The following is a 25,655-nucleotide window of genomic DNA, read 5'->3' as shown; positions in this document are numbered from 1 at the left end:
GTGGGAACCACAGAGGACACGTGGGCAGGACCAAGAGGAGGGAGCGGCCAGTGCGGGGAAACGGTGGGGAGAGAGGAGCACAAGGGGAGCAGGCGAGGAAGGCCAGACGGGCAGAGCAGGAGGCAGCCCACAGGGGCAGGCGCCAGCCTTCATGCAGCACCTACTGTGCCCGCTGGGCATGGTGCCATCTTTACTTACACGAGATACTAATGTCATCTCACCCACCCAGGCCGGACTGCAGAAGCCTCTCTAAAGGCTTCTGGATCCTAAGGGGCAAAGCAGGGAGGGGCTGGAGCAGGCTAGGGAGGACCCAGGAAGGAGGGGGGGGGAGGAGGTTGGGGAGTGGGATGGGAGGAGACGGGCCGGGGAGGGGGACCCCGAGGAGGGGGAGAAGCCCAAGGCCAGGTGGGGACACAAAGGGAGCAGATGTGAAGCCAATGAGTGGGGGAGGGGAGGGAGAAGGGGGAGGGGCAGCACACAGAGGGAGGGAGGGAGGGTCAAGAATGGGCATAGGGGTCATGAATGGAGAGAGCAAGAATGGGAGGGAACAAGAGTAGGAGAAGGGGGCCAAGAATGGGGGGGTGGAGGGGGACGACAGAGGGAGACGGGAACGAGGACGAGAGCGGGGGACCAAGAGTAGGAGAGGGGCGACAAGAGTAAGGGGACCTCGAGTAGGGAGGAGGGAAAATGAAGGAGGGGACCAGGAGTGGGGGAGGGGGTCAAGGGTCGGAGACTCACTAGTGGGCGATGGGAAGGGACGTAGGGTCCCCCAGCATCCCCTAACAATCCCCAGCACCCACCTCCCGGCCGGGTCCCTGCAGCGTCGGGCTGGGGCGATGGCGGGGGCGGGGGCGCTCCACGAGATGCAGACCCCGGCCCGGCCCGAACCCGCTTGACTCTGCCCGGCCTGGACCGGCCCGGCCCGGCTCTGCTCCCCGCTCCGGGTTTTCCCGGGCTCCGGGGCGAGGGGAGAGGCAACCACTCCGGTACCCAGAAGTCACAGGGTCCTTCCCTCCTGATCAAGGTGATTGGCTGCTAGCTGACAAAGTCCCGCCTACAGCCGGCCTCCATTGGTAGCCGCGGAAGGGACGGTTAAGCCCAGGCCACAGCTCGGCCTCCTCAGTACAAAACCGGTGTTTGCCCCGCCCTCAGAGGGGCGGGACCTAGGAGTGAGAAGAAACGCAGGTGCTGGAGGCGGGGCCTAAGGCATTGGGCGGGCACTTGGAGTGAGGAGAAAGGCTGGCACTGAGGGGCGGGCCTTTGTGCCAATAGACCAGAGTGGGGAATGAGGCGAAAGGCAGGTGTCAGGGGCGGGTCTTCATGGTAATAAACAAGACCAGGAAGTGAGGATAAGGCCGATTGAGGGGTGGGGCCTAAGGGAACGGTGTGGGGGGAACAGGCAGGTGCCAGAGGCGGGCCTTTGTGGTGATGGGCAGAACGGGGGCGGGACAAAGGTAGGTGCTGAGGGGAGGGCCTAGCCGTGAGAGGTCGGCACGCTGGGCTGATGGTGACCGATAAGGAGCCGGACTTGGAGAGTCAGGGGGTAAGGGGGCGTGGCGGAAGCCCCCAGTCAGAGCGCCAGCCAGGGCTTTTGTCCCCGGCGCTTGGGGTAGGCTGGGCGCAGAGCCGGGAGCGCCTGGCTCCGGGAGAACGCACTCGCGCTGCCCTGGAGGAGGGTGGTCCCTGGGGAAGGGACAGATTTGGGCCTGAGATCAGACCCTTCCCCCTTTTCGGAGGTGGGGGGGAGACGTCTAATGGCTGACCGTTTGATGGAGATGTTGTGCTGGGAGGGTCTCCTTGCAGAAAGGGGAGCGGTGGCATCTGAATAAGGGGGCGCTGGGACGCCTGAGGGCGACCGGAGGACGAGAGGCCCCCCCCCCCAGGGGCTCTTGATTGACTGAGATCAGTGATCTCAATAAGAGCCTCATTTTTTTCCCCAACAAATACTACTCAGAGCCTTAAGTGCTCGTGCGGATCTCTTATCTCCCATTCTTGCTAACTCTTCTAATTCTGCTTGCCCCACTTATGATCCCTCCCTCATCTTCTCCCCCACCCTTTTTACCCCTTTCTCTGTAACCTTTCCCTTTCCCACTAATGGATGCACCTTGCCCCACTGCCCCAAATCCACACCCCTCCTACGCCCCCCCTTCTGTCCCCTCCCCTGTTGGAGTTCAAATGTTGGAGTTCTTGTTCTTCTCCAAACGCAGCCGGTTTAGCTTAGAGCCCTCCGAATGTCTCCAAACCCAAGGGTTTTGTCCTTCAGCCTCTGCCTCTGCTTTCTTCAGCCTCCGGCCAGCACAGAGATGGAATGAATCTCTTGTCTCCTCCACTTGGGGCTCGGCCAGCTTTCTGGTGAGTCTTTCAGACCAGCTTGGTCCCAGCGGGGGAAGTGCAGGAGCCCAGCCACCACAGCGCTGTGAGATGAAGGTGAATCTGGTTGTCCGCTGAACTCTCACTCGTAGCTTCTTCCTCTGAAACTCCTCTTCCACCACCAGCAGCCAAGGGGAAAATATTCTGGAATGAAGTGTTCTTCACTGGCCTTATATAAGACTCTTCTGAGAGAGAGGGATTATGGGTTTTCTCCCATAGTGCTCTCTGGCCCTAAGAGCTTCAAGGGAGGTGTGAACTCACCAAGTTACCAAGTTTACTTTGTGAATCTGGCAGACGTGTGAACTCCGCTGAGTAAAGGTGTAAACACAAGCATTGTACTAATTAGTTCTACTTAGTACCTAGTTTCAGGTTCTGGCCCAAAACGTCTTCTTGTAAGGTCAGATCAACTCTAATGAATGAGCAGTTTGTAAAGATTCCAACATCCCCCCTTCTTTCCAGATTCTGCAGGATGCTGTACCCTTCGGGCTACTGGGATGATCCGGAGCCCTTCCAAGAAAGCTGCAGCCTCCTCGAGCCCCTCAGCAGGAGTGATGGCGCCTAGATTCTTTCCCCCAGGCCAGTGGATCCCAGGTCCCGGATGTCCTGCCTCTCTTTCCTCAGTGGGGCGCCGGAAGCCTTGCAGAAAGTCCGGGTTTACTCCTTCCTAGCACACTCCCAGACGAGCTCTCCCCATCTTCTCCTTGCCCCAGGCAGATAATCTGACAGCTCTCCATCGGTTGGAGCTGAGGGGAGCCAGTCCCGAGATGGCTCGTTAGCCCGTGTTCCTTCAAGTCGCAGTGGATAGAGCGCTGGGCCTGGAGTCTGGACTCAACCTCCCGAGTTCCAAGCTGGCCTTAAACACTCCTTGGATGGGTGACCCTGGTCTCAAAGACTTCACCCTTTCTGCCTTAGTTTCCTCATTTGTTAAAATGAGGTAGGGCAGGAAATGGCAAAGCATCCCAGGATCTTTGTCAAGAAAATCCCCAAGAGTCGGGCATGATTGAACCGCCACAGTGCCCTTCGAGAGGCTCCAAGACCAAGGCCCGAACCTTGCACCCGCCCCAAAAGCCCACGGTGTGACACCCCTGAACCGGCCTGAGGTCAGTTCCCGCCGATAGGACACCCAGGGGCTGGCCAGGGCTTGGGGAAGTTGGCTCCGGAGATCTCTGGCTCCCCTGCCTGCTGCTGTGGAGGGAGGTGGACCCCCAGGCTCTCCACATGGCAACCCCAGGGGCTGCTCTCCAGGGCTGAAGCTGGAGATTCCACCCAGGACCAGCATGGAGCTTGGTGCTACGGGCCACCATCTCCTACAGACTGTCAGTGGCTGCTTTCTCAGGGAAAACGTTTCCCCATGGGGAGCCCAGAACCTCCTTAATGGCTGCTGGGGACCCGCTGGGGCAAGTGTCCCTCCCCAGAAAGGCTCGCAGACAGCCCTCCAGTTTGGGCACTCAGGGGCAGGCATGTCCCCACTGCTCCCTGTCTCCTCTAGGATCAGAACCAGGCTTCCTTGGCATGTAATGCCCTTCCCAAACTGGGTTCCACCCTGGCTGTTGTGCGTATTCCCTTTCACACACGCTATCTGTCCCCTCTACCTTCTGTGCCTTTACCTGAGCTGCTTCTCTACCCACTGAGCTCTACGACCCCCTTTTTCTTATCTCTGCCTCTCAATCCCTAAAAAGAATAAATCAAGGCCTAGCTTGTAACATTTACTGACTGCTGAAGTGTAGATTCTCAAACGGAACAATTTAATGCCCAGAATGGCCCCAAGAAGGGCCCCGACCGCCACCCGCCCTTAGAAACTCGCTCGTATTTTGGGTCTCCGTCACACTTGAAAGGACAAGAGCCCCGGGAGAGCAGGAGGTGGTGCCCTTTGTCTCTGGCATCCGGTACACAGGAGCCAGTGCTGGTGACTGGCGGTCAGGAGGCTGACCGTTCCATAACGGAGTCTTCGCCAGGAGAACCCGGGAAGCAGACGCAGAACCAGCCCCGGGGGCTCCGCTGCTTCAGCAGCGTGGAGAACCCGGCTCTGCCCTGCCCAGTCAGGCGGCGTGAGTCCAACCATTTCATGGGCCAGAGCTCCCCAGTACTGAAGCCGGTCCCTCGGAGGCTTTACTTCCCCCCACTCTGTCTGCTCACCCTCAGCCCGGTCCTTGGGCCACCTCACACTTCAGGGCCCATGCACGTTTATTAAGGCAGCTGCGGCTCAGGTGCCAGGATGTGCTCAGGACTGGTCGAGGCCGGGGGAGACTTCCTGAGACGCTCGGGTCCAAACCAGAACAGATGTTTCTGTTCGGTGACTTAGGCAGGGAAACAAAATGCTGGGATCCACAGATGAGACACTTTGGATGTTCTACCAAAGGCCCCCCCTTAATGGCCATCCCCAACAGAATCCAAAACACCACAGCCATTTCTAGATAACTTCCTTCCACCGAACGCACCTTTCTCACAACTCAGACAAAATTGTGCCCCAGCCCCCGCCTCTATTCGGAAGAGGATCCCAGAACCCTTTCCAAAACACCAGTTTAAGCTGGAACGTTCCCAACAGGCACCGAGTGCAACTTCCCCTTCAACAAGCCCCACAAAGCAGCAGAGGCTCCATGTAAAAATGTTTATTGTACTAATGTCTGGAATACAGGAACTTAAAAAAATGACACCTCGACTCCAAAGTGACAGTGAGAGAGGCCCAGTCTCGGGGCCAAGCAGAAAGGGCTCCCCGGGGGCACTGCCACGTCCTGTGCCCCTCCCCCACCACTGCCAGCCTCGCCTGGCAGAAGCCCGAGGAACGACGAGGGGCATCGAGGCCTTACCAGCTGCTAGCAAGCGTGCAAGGAGAGGATGTCTGAGGGGCTCCCCTGTGACTCAGGAGCTCGGGTGCTTGGGGTGTGGGGGCCTGGGGGGCTCCCAATTCAATTGAGGGCAGAAGGCTGAAGGCCCAGGTAGGGAGGAGGAAGAACGGAAAGGGGATTTGGAGGTAGGCTTGAAGTAGAGTTAAAAAACAGGCACATTATCCAACATCTCCCTCTGGCCCCCACACTGCTTGGATGGCCCCCTGATGCTTCCCTTCTCCCCACAAAACAAAACAACAACAAGGAGAAGGGGAATTGAGGAAAGAGAGTGGACGCACAAGGTAGAGAATCACTTTCGCCACTAAAGAGGCTGCAGAAGATGAGCCGGGAGGGAGGGAGGGGTCACTGCGGCCAGGGGCAGCACCAAGGGGCCGGGGGGAGCGAGGTCATGCCGGGCCCCGGGTACCCTTCTGCTGCAGGGGCAGGAAGGAGAGGAGGTGGGAAAGTGGAGAGGTGGGGGGGGCAGAGAGCCCCCCACGCTTGCCCAGCTTCCACAGTCCCTTGGGAATGCCCTCAGAAAGCAAGGAGGGCAAACCCGAGGGGCAGAGTGGACAGAGCTGGGAAAGGAGTGAGCTGCCCTCCTGCTCCGGCGTGGAGGGCACAGCTGAACCCTGTGAGAAGCAGGGCCTGGGCCCAAGGCAGGCAGAGTGAATGCACTTTACGGAGAGCAAAGGAGCGAGGAGAAGCCGGGCCGTTCTTCCTAGGGGCAGCCTGTCTCCCCCATCTCCAGGAGGGGCCGGGGCCAGGCAGTGTCCGAGCTGCCAGGTCAGCCTGGCCTGCCGCCCCACACAACCTGGCACTGCCCTCCCTGGGCCTGCCAAAGAGGAGGACGGGAGAGGAGAAAGTGGGAAACGAGAGAGAGGTTCGAAAGAGAGCCCCGTCCGGGGAAGGGGCCTGGGGTGCCCGGGCTCCGGCCACATCAAGAAGAGTGCTGGTTCTGGTAGATGGAAGCCTTTTCCTTCAGCAGGTCCAGACACAAATGGCAGCTCCAGCTCCCTGCGGAGGAAGAGGACAGGGTTACGTTGCAGGCAGCCCCAGTCGGGGATCCTCTGCCAAAGAGCCAGGACCCGGGGTCCGACAGGCCCGAGTCCTGCCCCTTCACTCGCCGCTCACTGGGGCCCGGTCACCCTGACCCTTGGGGGGTTCCCGGCAGAGATCCTGGAGCGAAAACCCGGCGCCGCACAGCCAGCACCTGAGGCGGCGTGTGGGGCCCCGGCTCCCTGATTGCAGGGGTTCAGGCCGGCAGCCGAGGGGTGGCCTCCCGAGTAGAGGCTCGCCGCCCCCCGTGGCCCTCAGAATCCTGCTGGTCAGCATTTCTACTGCAATTAAGCACGTCTGTGGCCCCGGCTGTGAGTTCTAGACTCTCCCGGGAGGGACAGTCCCACGTCAGAGTCACCCCGGTCACTGCCACCTGCTGCTCTGGGGGAGGACCCCCTCGAGGCCCCCATGGCTGAGCCCTGCCCCAGGGTCTGCAAGAGGGTGGGCCCTGCTCCAGCCTCATTCCCACAGGGAAGGGCTCTGGCTCACCAGGGATCCTGCTTTAGAGCTAGGAGGGGCGCTGGAGGCAGATCCCCTCTTCTTACACACGAGCTAAGGGGCTGGGCCAAGATTTGCGGCCAGGATGCACTGGCAGCTCACACAGGCAGAACCCGGGGTGGGGGGAGGGGAGATGCCCGGCAAGATCCTGCTTCGCCCTGCCCTTCTCTCCCCCGGGGCTGGGCAACAGACAAGGCCTCCAACCTGTTTGAGCTCCTTGAGACCCCCCCTTCTTGGAATCACTCCGGGGGAGGCCGGGAAGCCTTTCCTCCTTCCCCTCCACCCGTCCGCACCGTCACGGGCACACTAGTGTGCGCCGCCCGCCCCCCAGAACTGAGGGTCCGTTTCTTTTTTGGCCTTCGTGCCTACTGGCGCGTGCCAGAGAAGGGCCCGGTTCTCCGGGGACACTCACCTTCGGGCGGCTCCGACATCGAGGGGGTCAGACAGTACATGTGATAGCCACGATCACAGTCGTCGCAGAAGAGCAGCTGGTCCTGGGGGGACAGAAGGGAAGGGGGCAGGAAATGGGGGTGATCGGCATGTTCTAGTCAGGCCGTGGGGGGGCAGTGGGGGGAGGCGGCAGGCGGGCACTCACATCGTTCTCTGAGGTGCCGCAGATGTTGCAGCATTTGCACTCGATGCACTGCCAGCGGTAGGTCTTCACGGCAGCCATCATGACAGGGGTGAACTGGAGGCAGGATGGGTGCCCTGTGGGAACGGAAGGGTCCAAGTGGAGGCCAAGAGGCGGGAGCAGGGAGGCCGGGCCTGCCCCGGGAGCCCCCTCGGGACGTGGGCGGCCGGGGTCCCCCCTCCCCTGGTCCCCGGGGGCCGCCCCGGGAGGTACCTGAGCGGCCGCAGTCGGAGCAGGACACCAGCTCCTCGGGCTGCCCCGTCTTCTTGTTGATCTTCGAGTCCCCCAGGCAGAAGTCACAGTAGTTGTTGGGCAGAGCCAGCCCGTCGGGGCCCTTCTTGGCTATGGGGCAAAGGACAGAGTTTGTGACGCTGCTCCCGGGGCCCGCCCCGCAAGGTATGAGCCGACTCCCACGTTAGAGAGGGAGGGGGATGGTCCCCCCAAATCCCGCCCCCATCGTCTCCTTACATTTCTGCTCCTCGGACCTCTGGGACACGGGGGTGGGAGGCTGGGAGTCCTCCTTGTCTTCTCCTTCCTCCTCCGCCAGGTGGGAGTGAGCGTAGTGGTAACTGAGGCCGGGGCGGTTCTTGTAACGCTTCCCACAGACTGGGGAGAGGATGGACAGAGAGGTGTGAGCCCCCAGGCACCCCCTCCCTGCTCCCTGCAAAGTCCGGGCCTCTGTCAGGGTGCAAGGAGGCTCCCCTCCTCCCTCCCCAACCCGGAACATCAGCTCGGCTCGGGGGCGGACCTCTAGTGGATGTCGCTGATGGTAGGTGGCCGGGCGCCTGCTCCTCCGGCCCCTTCCTCCCCCGCCCCCCAGAGCAGGCCCCCCCGATGCCCAACCGGCCGCCTCTCGCCTCATCCCCGCCCAGCCCGGAGTGCTCCGGGCCGAGGAGAGGGGAAGGGGGGGCGCGAGGCTCTCTGGCCAGGCTGCTACAAGAGGGCAGGGGCAGGGGGCAGGAGACCCTTTCCCAGGCACACGCTCGGAACCAGGGCCCGAGAGCTCGGGGAACCCGCCAGACTCCCCACCTAAAGTGAACGGACCCAAGAGGTCCCAGGCAACACGACTGAGAGGAACCATAGGGGGTGGGTGGGAAGGCGGCCAGTGAGGTTATTAGCTCGTCCGTGGCGGGTCCAAGGGGAGCCCCATTAAGGGCCCGGCCTCAAGGGCAGCCGGGCCTCAGGGGCTGCTCCCCGGCTAGCCCCCAGCAGATCGGGGGCAGGGAGAACAGGCACCGAGGGTCACTTCAGGGGAGAGGAGGCCCCCCTTCCGCCCACTGTAGCCGGCTCCCCTCGACTCTCTTTAGAAGCCATCCAACGCCAGGGCCCGGGTGCTAGGGGAGCAAGTCTGTGCACGACACGTGGGGGCAGAGGCGGGTGCCGGGGTCCGGGGGTGCAGCGGAGCAAAGACTCCCTCCCCGTCCCCCCCAGCCCGCCGCCATTGCAGAGACTTTCAGACAGAAGACAGAGGCAGGAGGAGCGTCGGAGGAAGGAGCAAGGGAAAGGGAAACACAAAGGCAGAGCGCCGAGAGAGGACCACTACCTCTCTGGGGTGCTTTCGAGGTATGCTTTTGTTTGAAACTATCTGAAAGACAGAAAGAAAAGTCGTGAGAGGAAGGCCCGTACACGCCCACTCACACCCGGGCACCCACAGGCACGCTCACAGGCACACACGACAGGAGCAGCAGCTGCGGCGGGAGAACCCAAGGGAGAGAAGCCCCCGAGCGTGGGGGGCGCTTGGAGGGCCACAAAGTGGGGAAGGGGAGGCAGGAGGAAGACAGGACAGAGGAAGGAAGAGAGAAAACTGCATTAAACAAACTCAGTGGGGGACTCCCGAGGCGCTCCCCGTGCGGCTGGCTCGACGCCTCCCAGAGCTTGGGGACCCCGCGCGCCAAGGGGGGCACCGCTCAGGCAGCCAATGTCTCCCCCCGACAGGGGGCCCATCCTCCCCCAGACTGGGCAGCACTCACTGTCACAGGCATAGGGTTTGTCCCGATCCTCCAGGATCGCAGCGTCCAGCTTCTTCCGGGCGTTGCTCACCCCTTTGCCCTGCCAATAGGAACGAGGAAGGCCCCTTTACCCGGCTCCCACGGCCCCGGGCAGTCGAGCGTCCCGTGTGGCTCCCTGTGCCTCGCCCTGTGGGCGCCTGATGACTGTCCGAGGGACAGAGGAGCTGATCACCCTGCCGTGCAATCCCCCCCCACACCCCCGGGCTCTGTGTTGGGGGCAGGGGCAGGCGGGGGCTGCCGGGCCCTTCTCCCTCACCTTGGCTTTGCCCTTGCCGCGGCGTTTGGGCGTATCCTCCTCGTAGTCCTCATCATCCAGATCATCCAGGAAGTCCTCAGGCTCCAGGATCCGCTGGGGGGGGAAGATTAGGATGGGTGGGAGAGGGGCAAGGATGCTGGGACACGACCCCCAACCAGAATGCACGGGGCGACACCGTCGCCGGGCACAGCACTTGCCCACTCTGGGCTGTTAGCCTGCCAATGGCAGATGAAGTGTAACTAGCTCCCTTCCTGAGGTCCGCCTTCAGTAAGAATAAAGGGGGAGGCTGAAGCAGGGAGGAGCAAGCAGAGGGGGTCGCCCAGAGCTTCCACCGACTGGCCTGCACTCCCCCTGCCCCAGCTTCCCTCCTGTGGGGCTCCTCCAGTGTGGGAGAGAAGCTGGTACCTTCCTTGCTCGGCTGTTAGTAACTGGGAACTCCCCCAGGCTATCGTCGTCCGCCTGCGGATTGGGGGCACCCCGCTTCTCAAGGGGGTCAGTGCGCAGGAGGGCCTCCAAGCTGCTTCCATCCTGGGAGATCAGTCCTTCCTTCTTCAGGGTCTGGTCTGTGTCTGAAAGGAGAGCCGAGCTGCCCTGAGATACGGATGGGCGCTGGGAGCCAGGCCTGGGGGCGCTGAGGTGCGGATGAGCCCCAAGGAGACGTGCTGGAAGTCAAGGCCCTCCCGTTCCCAGAACCCCAGGCTCCGGGTCTGCCGTGCCCTCAGCAGCTCTCTCCACCTACCTGGCTTGATGGAGGGGAAAGTGAGGCGGGGGTCTTCGGGAGGGTGGGCCCGGCGCTTTTTCCGCCAACGCCGAGCGGGGTAGGAGTACAGCTGCCCCGAGGCCAGTCCTGTGGGGGTGAGAGGAGTCAGTGACCCGAGAAGGGGAGCGCCCTCTGCACCAGCCCCTCACTCTGAGGCTGGGGTGAGAGGCTCTCGACAGCAGGTAGGAAACACTGAGAGTTGGGGGGGGGGGGCAGAAGGAAGTGGAGTGGGAGGGGCAGGAACAAAGGAGGCCGCAGGGCCCGCCCCCCGCCGCACCTGGCCCCCGGTGGCGCTTCTCCATCCAGATGTAGCAGTTGCTCTGGGCCACTCCGGTCTGGGAGTCCAGGAAGGGCAGGCGCACGCTCCGCTCGGCACACAGGCGCGCGTTGTAGTTGTGGCACTGCTCCATGGCATCTCGGTAGTACTGCTCCCCGAGGCTGCGGGGGACACAAGGGGCGGGAGACGGGGCTCACAAGCTGCAGCCTCCCTCCTCCTCGGCTTCAAGGCGGGGCTCCAGGGCCCTGGCTTGCTCTGGTCTCGGCCTCGCGGGACAGCCCCGCTCCATCGTGGAGGGCTCGCGGCCCGACCTGCCCCCGTGGGGTCCTGGCAGCCGAGGCCCAGGCCATGAATTGCCTTAACCCCGAACCGTGATCGGGAGCGCTCTAGAAAAGAAATCCCCGCCCCCAACGAACCAAAAGGCAGCGGCAGCAAGGCCGCCAGCCGGCTTCATTCAACGAGCTGTAATTACTGTAATTGGAGGTAGGCCCCTTCTGGGAGAGGCGGCAATGGGTGCACATCAGCGCGCTTTCAGAAATCGGCCTCCACGTCTCTCCACAGAGAAGAAAATGGAATAAACAAGGCTGAGGCGCGCAGCTCCTTTGTTTCCACAGATGGAAATTGAGAGGGACGTTCAGGAGGAAATGGGAGGGCAGCGGGGAGATCCCCGGCGGGAGACGGGCCACACGGCTTTCCCCAAGAACGAGGTGTATCGGGGAAAGGGCAGAGGGCATGGGGGCAGCGACCGGGGAAGTCAGGCCCACAGAACTCCGGCCAGAGCGCCTGGCACCTGGACCGAGAAGGCTCCCACTAAGCGGCCCCCACATAGAGGGCTGGCTGTTTTGGGGTGTTGGCTGCCGGTGGGCGGCTCCCTTACAGAAGCCCGTTCTCATCCATTAAGCCGGGGAGAGTCCCAGCTCCTGAAGCCCATGGGGACGGAGCACAACAGTGTCCCGTTTCTCACACTAAGCACAGACAGCCTGGCCATGGCGCAGGGAGGATTGAGGGGAGGACGGTTACTCCCCTGGAAAAAAGAAGGCCTGTCTGTAGCCCCAGCAGACTGTGCTGGGAGGGAAGCAGCTGCCCCCCCGCTTGTGTGGTACAGGAACCCCAAACCCAAGCCCACTCAGAACCCCTGAATCCTCAAGGGGAGACGGAGGAGCCACGGCCTGCCTCAGGAAGGAAGATGGCAAGCTTGCCCTGCCAGCCCCTCTACCACCACCGGGAGGGCTCCCCCTCGCAGCGTTCCATTCCCACTTCTTTCCATTCTCTCCGTAGAAGCTCTTCCCAGGATTTCCCTCCAACTCAGGGCGAAACCTGCGAGAGCTGCTCTGGCCCCCGCAGGGTGGGGGGTCCAAACCCAAGGAAGGGGATGGGACGGGGGAGACAGGAAGGACAGAGTGGGGGATCAGTGCAATTTATCGGCCTGGGGAAAGACTGGGGGAGAGGGGGTGGCCAGATCAGAGAGAAAGAGAATGGTGAAGGGGGTGGGGTTGCCTGAGAGCTCTGCCCCCCCAAACTACTCCTGGAGAGGGAGGGCACCCAGCTAAAGGCAGTGGGCATGCTCCCCCTCACCATAAAGTCTCAGCCCCCCACAAAGCAAGGGCAGAGGGTTACCTGGAAAAACTCCCTGTACCCCTGTAAAAATCTGGCACCTGGAGACCAGAAGGGATGCCGACTCTCCCCTGGATGGCATCTTCGAGGCCCCTGCCATGTGGCCCGGCCCTCAGCTCAGGGTGGGGGGGGGACTTCCCTCCTCTGCCCCCTTCCTCTGAGCCCATCCAGAATCTCTGCACGCCCCCCCCCCATTTCACAAAACCCATCTGGCTGCTCTCAGGGAGGGTGATGACGACGGGGATCCTGGGCCCTACTCTCCTACTGGCCCCCTTAGATAGGAGGGGCGATGCTAGGGGTCTCCCCCATATCTTCTGAGTACCTTCGGGACCCCAAGGGGGTACCCATGGAGGGGGAAGAAGCAAAGGCACAGGCTGGCTAAAGGATGACCACCCTTACAGGCCCTCCGCCAGTGGGAGAGTGCTGACAGCCCTGGGTTCGAATGCTACCCTTGCTTCTCAGAGCCTAGACAGAATCACACTCCTTGCCTCAGTTTCCCCACCTGTCAAAGATGACGTCGGACTAGATGGTCCCTCGGGCCCCACCCCCGCGACCTCTCCCACCGACTCTTTCCGTGACCTTGGGCATGGCACTGTCCGAAGTGCCTCAGTTTACCCCTCGGTCGGATCGGAGGGCCTGGGCCAAACGTCTTTCCCGTTGACGTCCCTTTCCAAGTGCCGGAGCTCAGGCCTCAGTTTCCCCTTCGGGGGCGCGCCTGGCAGCAGCGGGCTCGCGCGCGCGCCCCCCGCCGGAAGTGCTCGCGCCCGCGGCTGCCACGCGCCCCGTCCCGGCGCTCAACCGCCCCTGGGCCTCGGCCGGAACCGGCCTCCCCGCGCCTGCCCCAGCGGCGCCTCCGCGCAGGCCACCGCCACGCCCCCCTCCACGGACCCGGGCCCGGGCCCGCCCCCCCCCGGCTCGGAAGAGAGACGGCGGTCGCCACTCACAGCTTCACTACATTCTCCACCACGGCCGCCATCTTCCCTCCTCCTCTCCCTCAGCCCGGGAGCCCCCAGGGCCGTAGTGCGCAGGCGCCCATCCCGGAGCGCGCACCCCCGCGCTCCCGCGCGCTTCCCGCCCCCGCCCCGGCTACGACGCCAGCGCGCATGCGTGTGATCGGGAGAGCGAGGCTGCTTCTGCGCTAGCACGCAGGCGCCGGTCCCGGAGAGCACGATCTCTCTCCCGCCCCTCACTACAGACCCAGCGCGCAGGCGCTTAGCCTAAAGAATTCGCCTCTCCACCCCATCCTCGCCCAAGCTTCAAACGGAAGTGCTCTCCGCCTATATTCATCAAAGCCAGCTCACATCCAACGCGCAGGCGCCGAAAAGGTCGGCCATCTTCCCCACGTCCCATACCCCTCCAATCTCCCCTCCCCTCCCCAGCTCAATTACGCAAGCGCAAGAAGGCAGGTGGGGGCCCTTTTCTCCTAATAGCAAGACCTAGCCTGTATCTGGTAAGAGAACAAAACTACGCCAATGCGCACGCGCTATTCGAGCCTGTTTATATCTCTAACGCAGGCACGCTGAAAATCCAAAGTGATAAAAATCTCTGGGCCGCTAATGAAAGCGTCTAACTCCGGCCGAAACCTCCTGCGAGGTTTTTCCTTTCACCTCCCTTTGAGGACCCCAATTGTGAAGGGACGGAGCGAGGAAGGAAAAACAGCAATGGGAATAACGCAAATCTGAACTTTTGCTCTGCAGTGGGCGAGAGTCACGGGCAGCCAGCATTTAAACAACTACTGCTCGTGGGGCACTGTGCTAAACGGGACGTATACAGAAGGGCAAACACCAGTCTGCCCCCTCAGGAGCGTCGCGCCCCGCCCCATCGACTCCTCCTTCCGGGAATTTGGAACAAATCTATTCACTCTCTTTTGGGGATGTGCAGCTGTTAAAAGTTACATTGTATCAATTTTCTATAGTTTCTCCGCCCCAGTTACTCTGTATCTGCTTTGTATGTTTGTCTGCAACAAACAAACATTCATCAATTTCATTTCCGACTATAACCAGGGCTATGTTTAACAACCGGATTTTGCAGGGATTTTTTTTAAAAAAAGTTTGCTCTAACACTTTTAAGTGAAATCTGATTATTTACACTTTTAAAATCTAGCCAATCTAAAACAAAAAATAAATCAAACCCCGATTTGTAAGGATTTCCGATTTCTGAGGCGCAAGAGCTCACCCTCCTCATTTTCCCCTCTTACCAGCAAGCCATCTCTTGTTAACAGAAAATTAAAAGTAAAGAAAAAAGTAAGAAAAGCTATCCATGCATTAACTGTGTCCGACAGAACTACAATATCTACTCCCATAGCTCTGCCTCTGTGCATTTTCTCAGCTCTTCTCGGAGTTAAACTTGGTTATTACAAACTTTTTTTGTTCTTTCTGTTTCCATTATGGTGCTAATCCTTTTTTTGTGCTGCTGCGTACTTCTACATATGCTCATTAAAAAACTACTTCTTTTGAATTTTTGGCATTTTTCAAGGATATCTTTTCTTCCAACTTATGTTGTTAATCAATTTAAACTGATTTATAATCTTTAATTTAAAAAAAAAAACAAACAAACAAATCTAAAGTTAAAGAAAAAGTTTTACTGATACTCAATGGAGAGGGACCAGAGTTGAATTCCTAGAAATAATGTACCATCTGGGTCAACTTGGACAAATCATTTTTTTTTAATTATAGCTTTTTATTTACAAGATATGCACGGGGTTATTTTTCAGCATTGGCAATTACAAAACCTTTTGTTCCAACTTTTCCCCTCCTTCTCCCACCCCCTCCCCCAGATGGCAGGTTGACCAATACATGTTAAATATGTTAAAGTATACAATATATGTATACATGTCCTATTTTGCTGCACAAGAAGAATCGGACTTTGAAATAGTGTACAATTAGCCTGTGAAGGAAATCAAAGATGCAAGTGGACAAAAATAGAGGGATTGGGAATTCTATGTAGTGGTTCATAGTCATCTCCCAGAGTTCTTTCCCTGGGTGTAGCTGGTTCTATTCATTATTGAACAAATGCAACTAATTTGGTTCACCTCATTTTTGAAGACAGCCACGTCCATTAGAACTGTTCATCATATAGTCTTGTTGTTGAAGTATATAATGATCTCCTGGTCCTGCTCATTTCCCTCAGCATCAGTTCCTGTCAGTCTCTCCAGGTCTCTCTGAAATCCTCCTGCTGATCATTTCTTACCGAACAATAATATTCCATAACATTCATATACCACACTTTATTCAGCCATTCTCCAGCTGATGGGCATCTACTCAGTTTCCAGTTTCTGGCCTCTACAAACAGGGCTGCCATGAACATTTTTGCACATACGGGTCCCTTTCCCTTCTTGAGTATCTCTTTAGGATAGAAGCCCGGAAGAAACACGTCTGGGTCAAAGGGTACGCACAGTCTGATAACTTTTTGAGCAGAGTTGGACAAACCATTTTAATGGTGATTTCTCTGGCCCTCAGTTTTCTCACTTGTAGAATGAGGATTTGGGGCCAGATGATATCTAAGGTCCCTTTGAGGCCTCGATCTGGAATCTTATGAACTTTTGCTGAATTTAATCCACTTTCAAGCTCAGGGAGATTGGATCGGAGGCCCTTTGGCCTTCATCCTGCATTATTGCTGAGGGCTTATTTGTGCTTTCCCTCCCTCTGCCTCCCATGCTTCCCTTCCTTGGACTCTGTCTAGGTAGATCAGGATAGAGGTAGTTCCCTTAGATATACCAAGATAGAGAGGCACTCCTAGACACACCAGGATAGGCTGTGGCCAAGTTTCTGTCACTGGTATCCTCCTTTCCTCAGTCTATGATGTTTACCTATTTTTACTGCTAAAATTCTGTCTTCTAGCTAGAGTCTCCCTCTAATGCCAGTGTCTTCTTTCTGATATCTCCAATTTCTCCCGTATATAGTTTGTTCAGAGCGTTCGCACATTTTCTCCCTCATTAAACAGTGAGCTCCTTAACAGCAAGGACCGTCTTGCAGCATCCTCAGCATTTAGTACAGCCCCCATCATATAGTCCAGTATGTACTTAACAAATGTTTTTATTGACTGTTCTAGGAACAAAAAATAATCCAATCTCTACTATTCCTCGAAAGGATGAGTTCCTAGATTGTACACTAGACTCTTCTCATCATTCTGAAATCCCTCAGGCTCAAAATGACCCTCCCTGAGCCACTAGGAGTGTTTTCCTCTTTATTAGAATGGGGAAACTGAGATGACAGAATAACAAGAAATCCCCCAGCTAGGATTCCAGTGCCCGCTCCCTATGTCCCCCAAATATAATTAGAAAATATGCCACATTTAATCTGAGTGGAGAAATCCAAGAAAAAGTCCCAGTGAGTTGTTTTTGCCAGCTCGGTTTGGTTTAGGGAGACAGATAAGACGGGTCTGGCCGGAGGTGCTCCATGTTGTAGACTAGAACAAGAGGAGGTCCTGGACCTAAATGGAAGGACAGGAATGGATGTCAATTGGTAGCATCCCAGCTCACAGATCTAGGTCACAGGTCAAGGTGAATTTAGGGGGGGACCTGTACTCAGGGATGGTATTTTGGGGTAAGGAGCAATTGAGGGCTGAGTTGATATAGTTCGGAAGCCTGCAGCAGTGACAGGGTGGCTCAGATCTCAGGAGCAGAGTAGATCTCAGTTCTAGCTTCTAGCCCAGCCTGCAAAAGAATAACCAGAATCTCAGACTAAAGTCACTCAGAGCTTTCCAGATGGCAGTTATGGGATGATTTCAGCAGTATCTACTGGTGCTGGGACCCAAAGCCTGGGCAAGAATTTCCAGAGCTCTGACTCGGGGTGGAGTGAGGTTAGGAGGACAGCAATTAGATTTTGCTTTGGATTAGACCACTTTGGGAGCAATGAAAACTCGTGGGTCTCCAGCTTGAATTGTCCGTGAGATGCTAGAATAACACAATATTCAGTACTCTAAAAAAGCAACAGGGCCAGTCTACATGTTCCCTCCAGAGATACAAAAAAATCTGACCCTATAACAAACCTGAAGTCAGAAAATGGGCTAAAAAATGAGAAAAAAGGTTCCCAACTTGGAACTATGCCCCAAAAGTTATCAAACTGTGCATCCCCTTTGATCCAGCAGTGTTTCTACTGGGCTTATACCCCAAGGAGATACTAAAGAAGGGAAAGGGACCTGTATGTGTCAAAATGTTTGTGGCAGCCCTGTTTGTAGTGGCTAGAAGCTGGAAAATGAATGGATGCCCATCCATTGGAGAATGGTTGAATAAATTATGGCATATGAACGTTATGGAATATTATTGTTCTGTAAGGAACGACCAGCAGGATGAATACAGAGAGGACTGGAGAGACTTCCATGAACTGATGCTGAGTGAAATGAGCAGAACCAGGAGATCATTATATACCTCAACAATGATACTGTTTGAGGATGTATTCTGATGGAAGTGGATCTCTTCGATAAAGAGAGCTAATTCAGTTTCAATTGATCAAAGATGGACAGAAGCAGCTACACCCAAAGAAAGAACACGGGGAAATGAATATAAACTGCTTGCATTTTTGTTTTTCTTCCCGGGATATTTCTACCTTCTGAATCCAATTCTCCCTGTGCAACAAGAGAACTGTTCGGTTCTGCACACATATATTGTATCTAGGATATACTGTAACCTATTTAACATGTAAAGGACTGTTTGCCATCTGGGGAAGGGGGTGGAGGGAGGGAGGGGAAAAATCGGAACGGAAGTGAGTACAAGGGATAATGCTGGAAAAAATTACCCTGGCATGGGTTCTGTCAATAAAAAGTTATTTAAAAAAAAAAAAAAGAAAGAAAGAAACAACTAAGATTCATGGAAAAAAAAAAAAAAAAGAAAAAAGGTTCCTACCATAAAAAACTATTATGGTGACAGGGATGCTGTCCCAAAAACAGAAGAAGAACATAACTTCAAAACATCAAAGAAAAACAACGTGGATACAAATTCAACTAGAGTTCCGGGAAAGGATTAAAAAAAAAATGTTTACAAATGAAACAAGAGCTGTGGAAGAAAGAATTAAAAAGGGAATTAACAGCTTGGCAGAAGAGACACCAAATCTGCCCAGGAAACAAACTCCGTGAAAATTAGAATGGACAAATCCAGTTAAGTAAGTTAAAGATATATGTATAACATGTATGTCCATATGTATAAAATATCCAGAGAGAATGAGCACTTAACAGATCAGCAGGAATGGGCAAAGCTGAGATTTGCCCAGATATCATCCAGCTTTCTTGAGTGGACCAGAAAGAGCTGGAAGAACCTGGCTTAGAAGACCAGCTCTGCCATCCAATGGCTGTATGCCCTGAGCAAACACTCTATTCATTCTATCCACTTGATCTCCCTGGACCTCAGTTTCCTCATTTGTATAGTGAAGGATTTATATCAGATAATTTTGAAGCCTCCTTTAACCTCCATTCATTATGGAAGAGTGGTAAACAGTGAAGTTGGGAATATCATTATTAGCATTTACCAAATGAAGAAATTGAGTCCCAAAGAGATAAGATGAATAGAATGAATAGTGCTGAGTCTGGAGTCAGGAAGACTTGAGTTCAAGTCTGCTTCAGGCCTTACTTGCCGTGTGACCCTAGTCAACTTATTTAATTGTTATTTGCTTCAGTTTCCTTCTCTGTAAAATGAGGACAGCAGCATCTGTCTGGCAGGGTTGTTGTGAGGATTAAATGAAGTAATTTTAAAGTTCTTGGCCTAGTGCCTCGCATGTAGTAATCACTACGTGATGTTCATTTATAAAAATGTTTTTAAAAAGTCCTTTCCCAGAATTCTAGTTGAATTTGTATCCAGGTTGTGTTTTTCTTTGCTGTTTTGAAGTTATTTTCTTCTTCTGTTTTTGTGACAGCGTCCCTGTCAACCTAATAGTTTTTTATGTTGGGAATCTTTTTTCTCATTTTTTAGTCTATTTTCTGACTTCAGAACATAGTAATCACTATAGAAATGTTAGCTAGTATTTAGTACTTCTAAATAGGAGAACTTGAATATTAATTGGACTTGATGATTTCTAAGGTCCCTTGAAGTTCCATTTCTAGCCTGAGATCCGATTCAAGAATAAGTTTTGGAATTGAAAAGGATCTCAGGGCTTATCTCCTCTAATCCATACATAGTCAAAGATCTGATCCACAAGGAATCAAACAACTTTTACTGGAAGACCTCCAGGGATGGGGAACTCCCTCTTTCTTGAGGAAGCCCATTCCATGGGTAGATACCTCAAGCTGAAGTCAGGAAAGTTTTCCTCACACAGAAGAGTTCTCTCCCCTCCCTGTTGTTCCTGGTTCCACCCTCTAGAGGGCATTTCAACCTGTTTTAACTCTTCGTGAGCACATTTTGAGATTTTCTTGGCAGAGATACTGGAGGGGTTTGCCATTTCCTTTTCCGATTCATTTGACAGATATTCCTTAGCCCTTCCCCATGTGGGTCACCTTTCCCTTGGATACTTGCCAGTTGCTTAACATCTTTCCTAAAGTCTGATGTCCAGAACTTAGCATATTACTTCAGCGGGAGTCTGAGTGGGGACCCTTACCTCGCTTCTTCTTGACAGTAGAGCTCTTTTGGAAGCTTTAAATATTCTTGTTGACATATTCTATTTTTATGTCACTTACATTTCCCACTGTTATTCCCCCTCCACTTCCAGAGAACCAAAGAATAAAAAAAGAGTAAGAAAACAAAATTCAGCAAAACTAATTAAAGAGTAAAGACTCATAGGTACAGAAATATTCAGAGTAGCAGTTTTCGTTGTAGCTAAAAAAATGGCTCCAATGTGGTTGCCCACAGGGTAACCACATCGAACTATTATTATCCAAATGCAATAAGGAATGATGAAAAGAATTTGGAGAAACTCTGGGAGGCTCCTAAGAACCAATGCAGAGAAATACTAAGTAGCACCAAAAGATGAGCTACAAAATGAATACCACGATGTAAAGGAAACAAGATCGGCAGACGTGTGAATGTACTCATGACTTCAGAGGACTGGGGTTGAGCAGTACTCCTCACTCTTAGGATAGAAGTGGTGGACTACAGGTGCAGAAGAGGTAGCTTCAGAGGGCCAATGTGTTGATATATATTTTATTTTTATATTTTTATAATTTATGAATATATAAAGTTAATAAATAAAATCATTTTATTTATTTTTATAAATATAATTTTAGATTTTTATAATTTATATATATATAATTTATAAATGTATAAAGGTTATAAAATTTATTTTTATTTATTTATTTGGACTCTTCCCATTGCAGGGAAAGGCATTTAGGAGGCAAGTTAATGCATTAACAGGTATAGCTCAGCCCCTGAGAAGCACATGGAGAGGATGAGACAGCAAAGGACAGTGGGTGTCCTGCATTGAGCAACCAGATTGCAATTATATCTGAGCTGACTCTCTAGTCAAACACTAGGGGGCACTAAGAGCCCCAGGTTGGTCTGATTAGAGTAGCATTGAATGGAAGGAACCTTTGATCCAACCAGCTGATTTTTATAGGTGGGGGAAAATGGGAGTCCAGACAAAGAGACACAGCTGGTTGGGGATAAGAGCCCTGGACTTCTGGACCCATGGACAATTTCATGGCTCCAGGACCCAGTCCCAGAAGGATTGTGTATTTCTAACCTCCACTGACTTTGGTTCCAACTAAACTGGTCTCCTTGGCATCCTTAAACTCATCATTCAGCCTCTGGCCTCCACACTTTTGCAAAGGCCGTTGTCCCGCAGGAGTAAATTCTTGCCACCCGAGTTCTCCAAAGACTTAACGTCAGAAATTGGGATCCTATTAGCTCCTGTGATTCTAAGATTTTAGAGACCATTCACTCCAAGTTCTTCTGTTTGCAGAAGGAGAAACTGAGGCCCAGAGAGGGTACTCGGCAAGACTCTCAGCAGGGCCCGTTCCTAGACCTGCCTTGCCTGCCCGGATGTCAATGGCACATGCTCTCACTGCCTGCCTGACGCACCTCCTTTCTTGGGCGATCTCTCTCTGCAGCATCTTTCCTTTCCCATGGAATTCTTCCTTGCATCCCACTCACGCTCCTTGGTGAGATTCGTCACTCTTGTGCCTTCATTACTTACGTTTTGAGTAAACTGAAGTAACCCTTTCCCCCCTCCCCACACTCCAAGGCCCTTTCATGAACGTCAACTTGGGAGACCCCATAACTTCCCACCGTATCCCATCATGGGTAGATTAGATCAGACCTATGATTTCCCCCGGGGCCTAGCTTCAAATTTCACCTTCAGAACTGGAAACTGAGTGGCTGCCCATCAGTTGGAGAATGGCTGAATGAGCTGTGGTATATGAATGTCATGGAACATTATTGTTCTGTAAGAAACCACCAGCAGGACGAATACAGAAAGACTTGGAGAGACTGACAGGAACTGAACCTAAATGAAGTAGAGAACACTGGACAGAGCAATAAGATTATATGACAATCAATTTAGACGATCGGGGCTCTTTTCCACAGCGAGGTAATTCAGGCCAGTCCCAATGGTCTTGTGATGGCGAGAACCATCTACACCCAGAGAGGACTGTGGGAACTGAGTGTGAACCACAACACAGCATCTTCACTTTTTGTTGTTTGCTCGCATTTTGTTTTCTTGCTCGTTTTTTTTCCTTTTTGCTCTTTATTTTCTTGAGGATGATCATTGTGGAAATATGTATACAAGAATTGCACGTTTAACCTATTGGATTACTCGCCATCCAGGGGAGGGGGTTCGGGGGAAGGGGAGTAAAAACAATTTGAAACACAAGGTTTTGCAAAGGTGAATGTTGGAAATTGTCTATGCATGTTTTGAAAATGAAAAGCTTTAAAAAAAATCCCACCTTCCCCAGGAGGCCTTTCCTAATCCCCTTTAATTTTAATGGCTTCTCTCTAGTGATCATCTAATTTATTCTGTATAAAAGCTTGTTCGAACATATTTGGTTCTATGTGGTAAGATTATAAGGGTCTCTTTTTTTCCCCCTGAGGCAATTGGGGTTAAGTGACTTGCCCAGGGTCACACAGCTGGGAAGTGTTTAATGTCTGAGATGAGATTTGAACTCCTCCTGACTTCAGGATTGGTGCTCTATCCACTGCGCCACCGAGCCACCCTAAACTTCTTAAGGCCAGGGATTATCTTTTGTCTCTTTTGAGCTTTTGTACCTGCAGTGCTTAGTACAATGCCTGGCAGATGTTACTTAGTAAGTGCTCACAGACTCGCCCAACCAGTTAAGTATCGGAGGCTGGATTTGAGTGCCACCTACTGAGCCCCAGAAGCCAGTATGTGCCAGAGGTACCTTCCTGGCCCCCAGGCCAGCTCTCTGGCTGCTTGCCCCAAGCTCCCACAAATTACTTGTGCCAGAAAGAGCTCAGTGTTGGTCCATCCATCTGAATGTGTCATGGACAGACAGACAGACATACTGCATTTGGACAGTGAGCTGAGACCAGATGGAAAGCTGGGAAAATATGCCAAGTCGCCATGGACAGTAGCCAAGAAAGAAGGGCTCGAGTGGTCATGGGGGTTCCTGGCAGGTTGAAACGCTCCTCTGAGAGGGCAACTAGGGCCCCGGAGGACCAGCTTCTCCCTGCCTTAGTCTGGTCCATTGGGCCCCTGATACTGTGGATCTCGGGAAGCTCACAATGGCGGTGGGCGGACTCCCATGGCCTCAGGAGGTGTAAGGGGGAGGGTAAAGAGCCCTGCGTTTGGGCTCGGAAGGGGCAAGGAGGCCCTTCACCAGGCTGTTTGCCCATCTATGGATGCTCCGGTTTATCAACATGGCCCCAGAGCCCGAACCTGAGCTTCTTGATGTGGTCTGGCCACGGAAGAGCAATGGGATGATTTCTAGTCCTGACACCAAAGTCCCTCCTAATAAGGCCCACGGGGCAGTTGCTTTCAGTCATGTCTGATTCTTTGTGATTTGTTTGGGCTTTTCTTGGTAAAGATGTTCGAATGGCTTCATTTCCTTCTTTAGCCCATTGGACAGATAAGGAAACTGAGGCAAATAGGGTCAAGTGACTTGCCTAGGGTCACACAGCTAGTAAGTATCTGAGGCTCGATTTGAACTCGGGAAGCTGAGCCGGACTCCAGAGTATCACCTAGCTATCCGCTGAGCTTGTGGTCCACTAAACCTTTAAATCTTTTTCAGACCGCCGTCCAGCCTTCCCCATCTTGTGACTTGTGAAACCGATTTCCGAGTCCAAGCCAGGACGGTCATCTCTATGCTTATTAAACATCATCTCGGCATTTTCACTGGGCAGGACCTGATGGACCCTTTACCCAGGGGGTGCGCCCCCTCCTGGGCTCGTGTCACCTGCACCTCTGAGAAGCCCGCCATCGCGGCCCCTCAACTTTTGTTAAAAATGGCTTTCCATCCCCTGCTGTTCCGCCTTCCTGGGTGACAAGAGGCCCATTCAAAGGGATTGTCTCAAAGCAAATGCGATTCCCAGGTCAGGTCAAACCAGGCCCCGGTGAAAAGCACAGGGTGGCTAAGTGGCGCCCCCGAGATCAGAGCGCCAAGCCTGCAGTCAGAAAGGGGTCTTCCCAAGTTCAAATCCAGCCTCACTTACTAGCTGGGTGTCCCTGGCAAGGCCTCAGTTTCCTCATCTGTAAAACGAGCTGGAGCAGGAAATGGAACCATTCCAGTATTTTTGCCAACTCTCCCGCCCCATGATGGGGTCACGAGTCAGAAATGGCTGAACAAAAGCAGAAAATCACAACTCCTGCTCCGGCCCGGTACCGGCTCCCCGCCGAGAGCTGGGCCCCCCCATTAGCCTGTCAGGGGAGGGAGGGGGGCTGACCAGCAATAGTGGCCATGCCCAAAGCCACTGCTAAGCATATTCTCTCGGGGCCCTCCCTGAAGTAGGGGAATGATCCTCCCGGTCCGTCTGAGCCATCAGCAAGGTCCTCAAGTACTGTTAGAGGGTGACAGACTCCCACAAGTGATAATAGGGGAGGGGGGAGGAGGGCCTGGCCCACAAGGGGGAGGGTGTGCAAAGTAAAAAGGGTTAGGGCTCCCGTCCCATTTGCAGTTTTCAATTTAGCCTGGAGCACCCTCAAAACAGAGTGACAGAGATTTGAAAGGATCTGGAAGCAGAAAACCTGGTCAGGAAGGTCTGTGAGAGAGCTTCGAAGGCTCTGTCTAGTTCACTTTTCAGTCACCCAGGGGACTTTGCAGAGTGGGGACACACCGGCTACAAGGGCACTGCCTTTTCCCTGCTCTGAACAAACAGCAGCCAACCTGCATGCAGAAAACATTGCAGTGCAGACTCAGGTGCGGGAGTGGGGGATTGTGACCACCTAGGCCGGCCCCCTGGCAGCCTGACTTCCTTCCCTCCGAGCCACACGGGTCAGCTCAGGGCTAAGGTTGTTGGGAACTGGATCTGGTTTTGGAGCCAGTTCTGCAACTTACTAACCACAAGCCAGCGCCAGCCTCTTCCCTTCTCTAGAAAAGGAGGTAGCTGGAGGTGACCAGTGTCAGGGGCCCGAGGCCTAGGACCCTGGAGCGAAGCAGGCACTGGGCGTTTGCATACGCATCTCCCGGTAGACTGGGTTTCTTTTAAAAGGACCCCTGGCCTTATTTCCCAGTCCTTTGTAAACAGGCTTTTGGCAAGTGAAAAATCGCCCAGATTCATGTGTTGCCCACAAAAAATGGAGCTGACGAATTGTCTGCAAGATGTGGCACAGAAGTGTTTGCATCTGCCTCTGTGGGGATTTATGGGAGGCCGTGGCTATCCTGGCCTCCAAAGAGTTCCCGGTATTGGGTTAGCTTGCAGTTAGAGTGTCCCCAAGAGCAGTGGCCGCAGTGAGCCTCCATCCAGCCCAGCCTCCTCTCGCCTCCAGGGCTGCCCTGATCTGCAAGGTCTGGGGCTCCTGAGCAAAGCGCTGGCGGCCGTCATCCGCTCAGGGATTAGGGGGCACCGAAGGGGATGGTGGCCGTGGCTGGGAGCTTAGCAGGATCCCAGAGGAATGAGCAGCCCGGCGGGGAGGAGGGACAGGCTCTCTGCCTGCTGGTGGAAACTACCCAAGAGAGGAGGAGGATTCTGGGAAGCCTGCCTACTTCAAGGGCAACACAAGGCATCGTAAGGTGTACAATGCTGGGAGGGACTGGTGGCTTGCCCAAGCAGGTCCGAATGCAGTCTGTGCCCCACAATCCGGCCCATCTTTCGTTTCTCATCTCATTTATTGAGGAGACATTTATTAAATGCCTACTGTATTCATGGCCCTGTATATGCTAGGGAAAAATAAAGGAAAAAGACAGGATTCCTGCCCTCAGGGAGCTTAGCCCCGACTTAATGTGCTCATTGGGTGTCTGCGGAGCTGTGGGGTTTAGGGGAAAAGTCCTCCCTGGAAAAGCTAGCTACGAGTCTCCATTCTGCTGCATGTTTCTGGCAAACCC

At 54.4% G+C, this 25,655-nt stretch overlaps 1 protein-coding gene and 2 long non-coding RNA genes across 5 annotated transcripts; 2 read left to right on the top strand and 1 right to left on the bottom strand.

Moving 5' to 3' along the window:
* The first annotated feature begins 6 nt into the window (after positions 1-6).
* LOC127540794 (uncharacterized) lies at positions 7-4,079 on the top strand. Its single transcript, XR_007948282.1, has 2 exons — positions 7-2,688; positions 2,830-4,079. It is a non-coding gene; the product is annotated as an uncharacterized LOC127540794 (long non-coding RNA).
* Positions 4,080-4,964: 885 nt separating this feature from the next.
* On the bottom strand, positions 4,965-13,365 carry DPF2 (double PHD fingers 2). 3 transcript variants are annotated; one of them, XM_051965648.1, is made up of 12 exons: positions 13,244-13,365; positions 10,686-10,846; positions 10,388-10,495; positions 10,054-10,217; positions 9,649-9,741; positions 9,354-9,432; positions 8,927-8,968; positions 7,852-7,989; positions 7,597-7,725; positions 7,348-7,460; positions 7,165-7,246; positions 4,965-6,212 (listed from the first exon to the last, which is right to left on the bottom strand). In XM_051965648.1, exons 1-12 carry the CDS (start codon positions 13,273-13,275, stop codon positions 6,136-6,138), a joined length of 1,218 nt encoding a protein of 405 aa, XP_051821608.1. In that variant the 5' UTR covers positions 13,276-13,365; the 3' UTR covers positions 4,965-6,135. The 3 variants fall into 3 exon arrangements, with proteins under 3 accessions (XP_051821608.1, XP_051821610.1, XP_051821609.1); XM_051965650.1 differs by lacking the exon at positions 13,244-13,365 and adding an exon at positions 12,802-12,925; XM_051965649.1 differs by lacking the exon at positions 8,927-8,968.
* Positions 13,366-13,526: 161 nt separating this feature from the next.
* Positions 13,527-14,756, top strand: LOC127540795 (uncharacterized). The gene is made up of 2 exons (XR_007948283.1): positions 13,527-13,624; positions 13,814-14,756. It is a non-coding gene; the product is annotated as an uncharacterized LOC127540795 (long non-coding RNA).
* The last annotated feature ends 10,899 nt before the right edge of the window (positions 14,757-25,655 follow it).

Source organism: Antechinus flavipes, chromosome 6 (assembly GCF_016432865.1).
Source record: "Antechinus flavipes isolate AdamAnt ecotype Samford, QLD, Australia chromosome 6, AdamAnt_v2, whole genome shotgun sequence".
NCBI lineage: Eukaryota > Metazoa > Chordata > Mammalia > Dasyuromorphia > Dasyuridae > Antechinus > Antechinus flavipes.
The sequence above is the reverse complement of the archived record's forward strand: the minus strand, read 5'-3'. Positions and strand labels throughout refer to the sequence as shown.

Excerpts from the sequence above, each read along its gene's own strand:
- DPF2 (XM_051965648.1), bottom strand. The coding sequence starts at position 13,275 with ATGGCGGCCGTGGTGGAGAATGTAGTGAAGCT. Across the intron at positions 10,847-13,243 it reads GTGGAGAATGTAGTGAAGCT|CCTCGGGGAGCAGTACTACC; the intron begins GTGAGTGGCGAC and ends TGTCCCCCGCAG. Across the intron at positions 7,726-7,851 it reads GAGGTCCGAGGAGCAGAAAT|CCAAGAAGGGCCCCGACGGG; the intron begins GTAAGGAGACGA and ends TTTGCCCCATAG.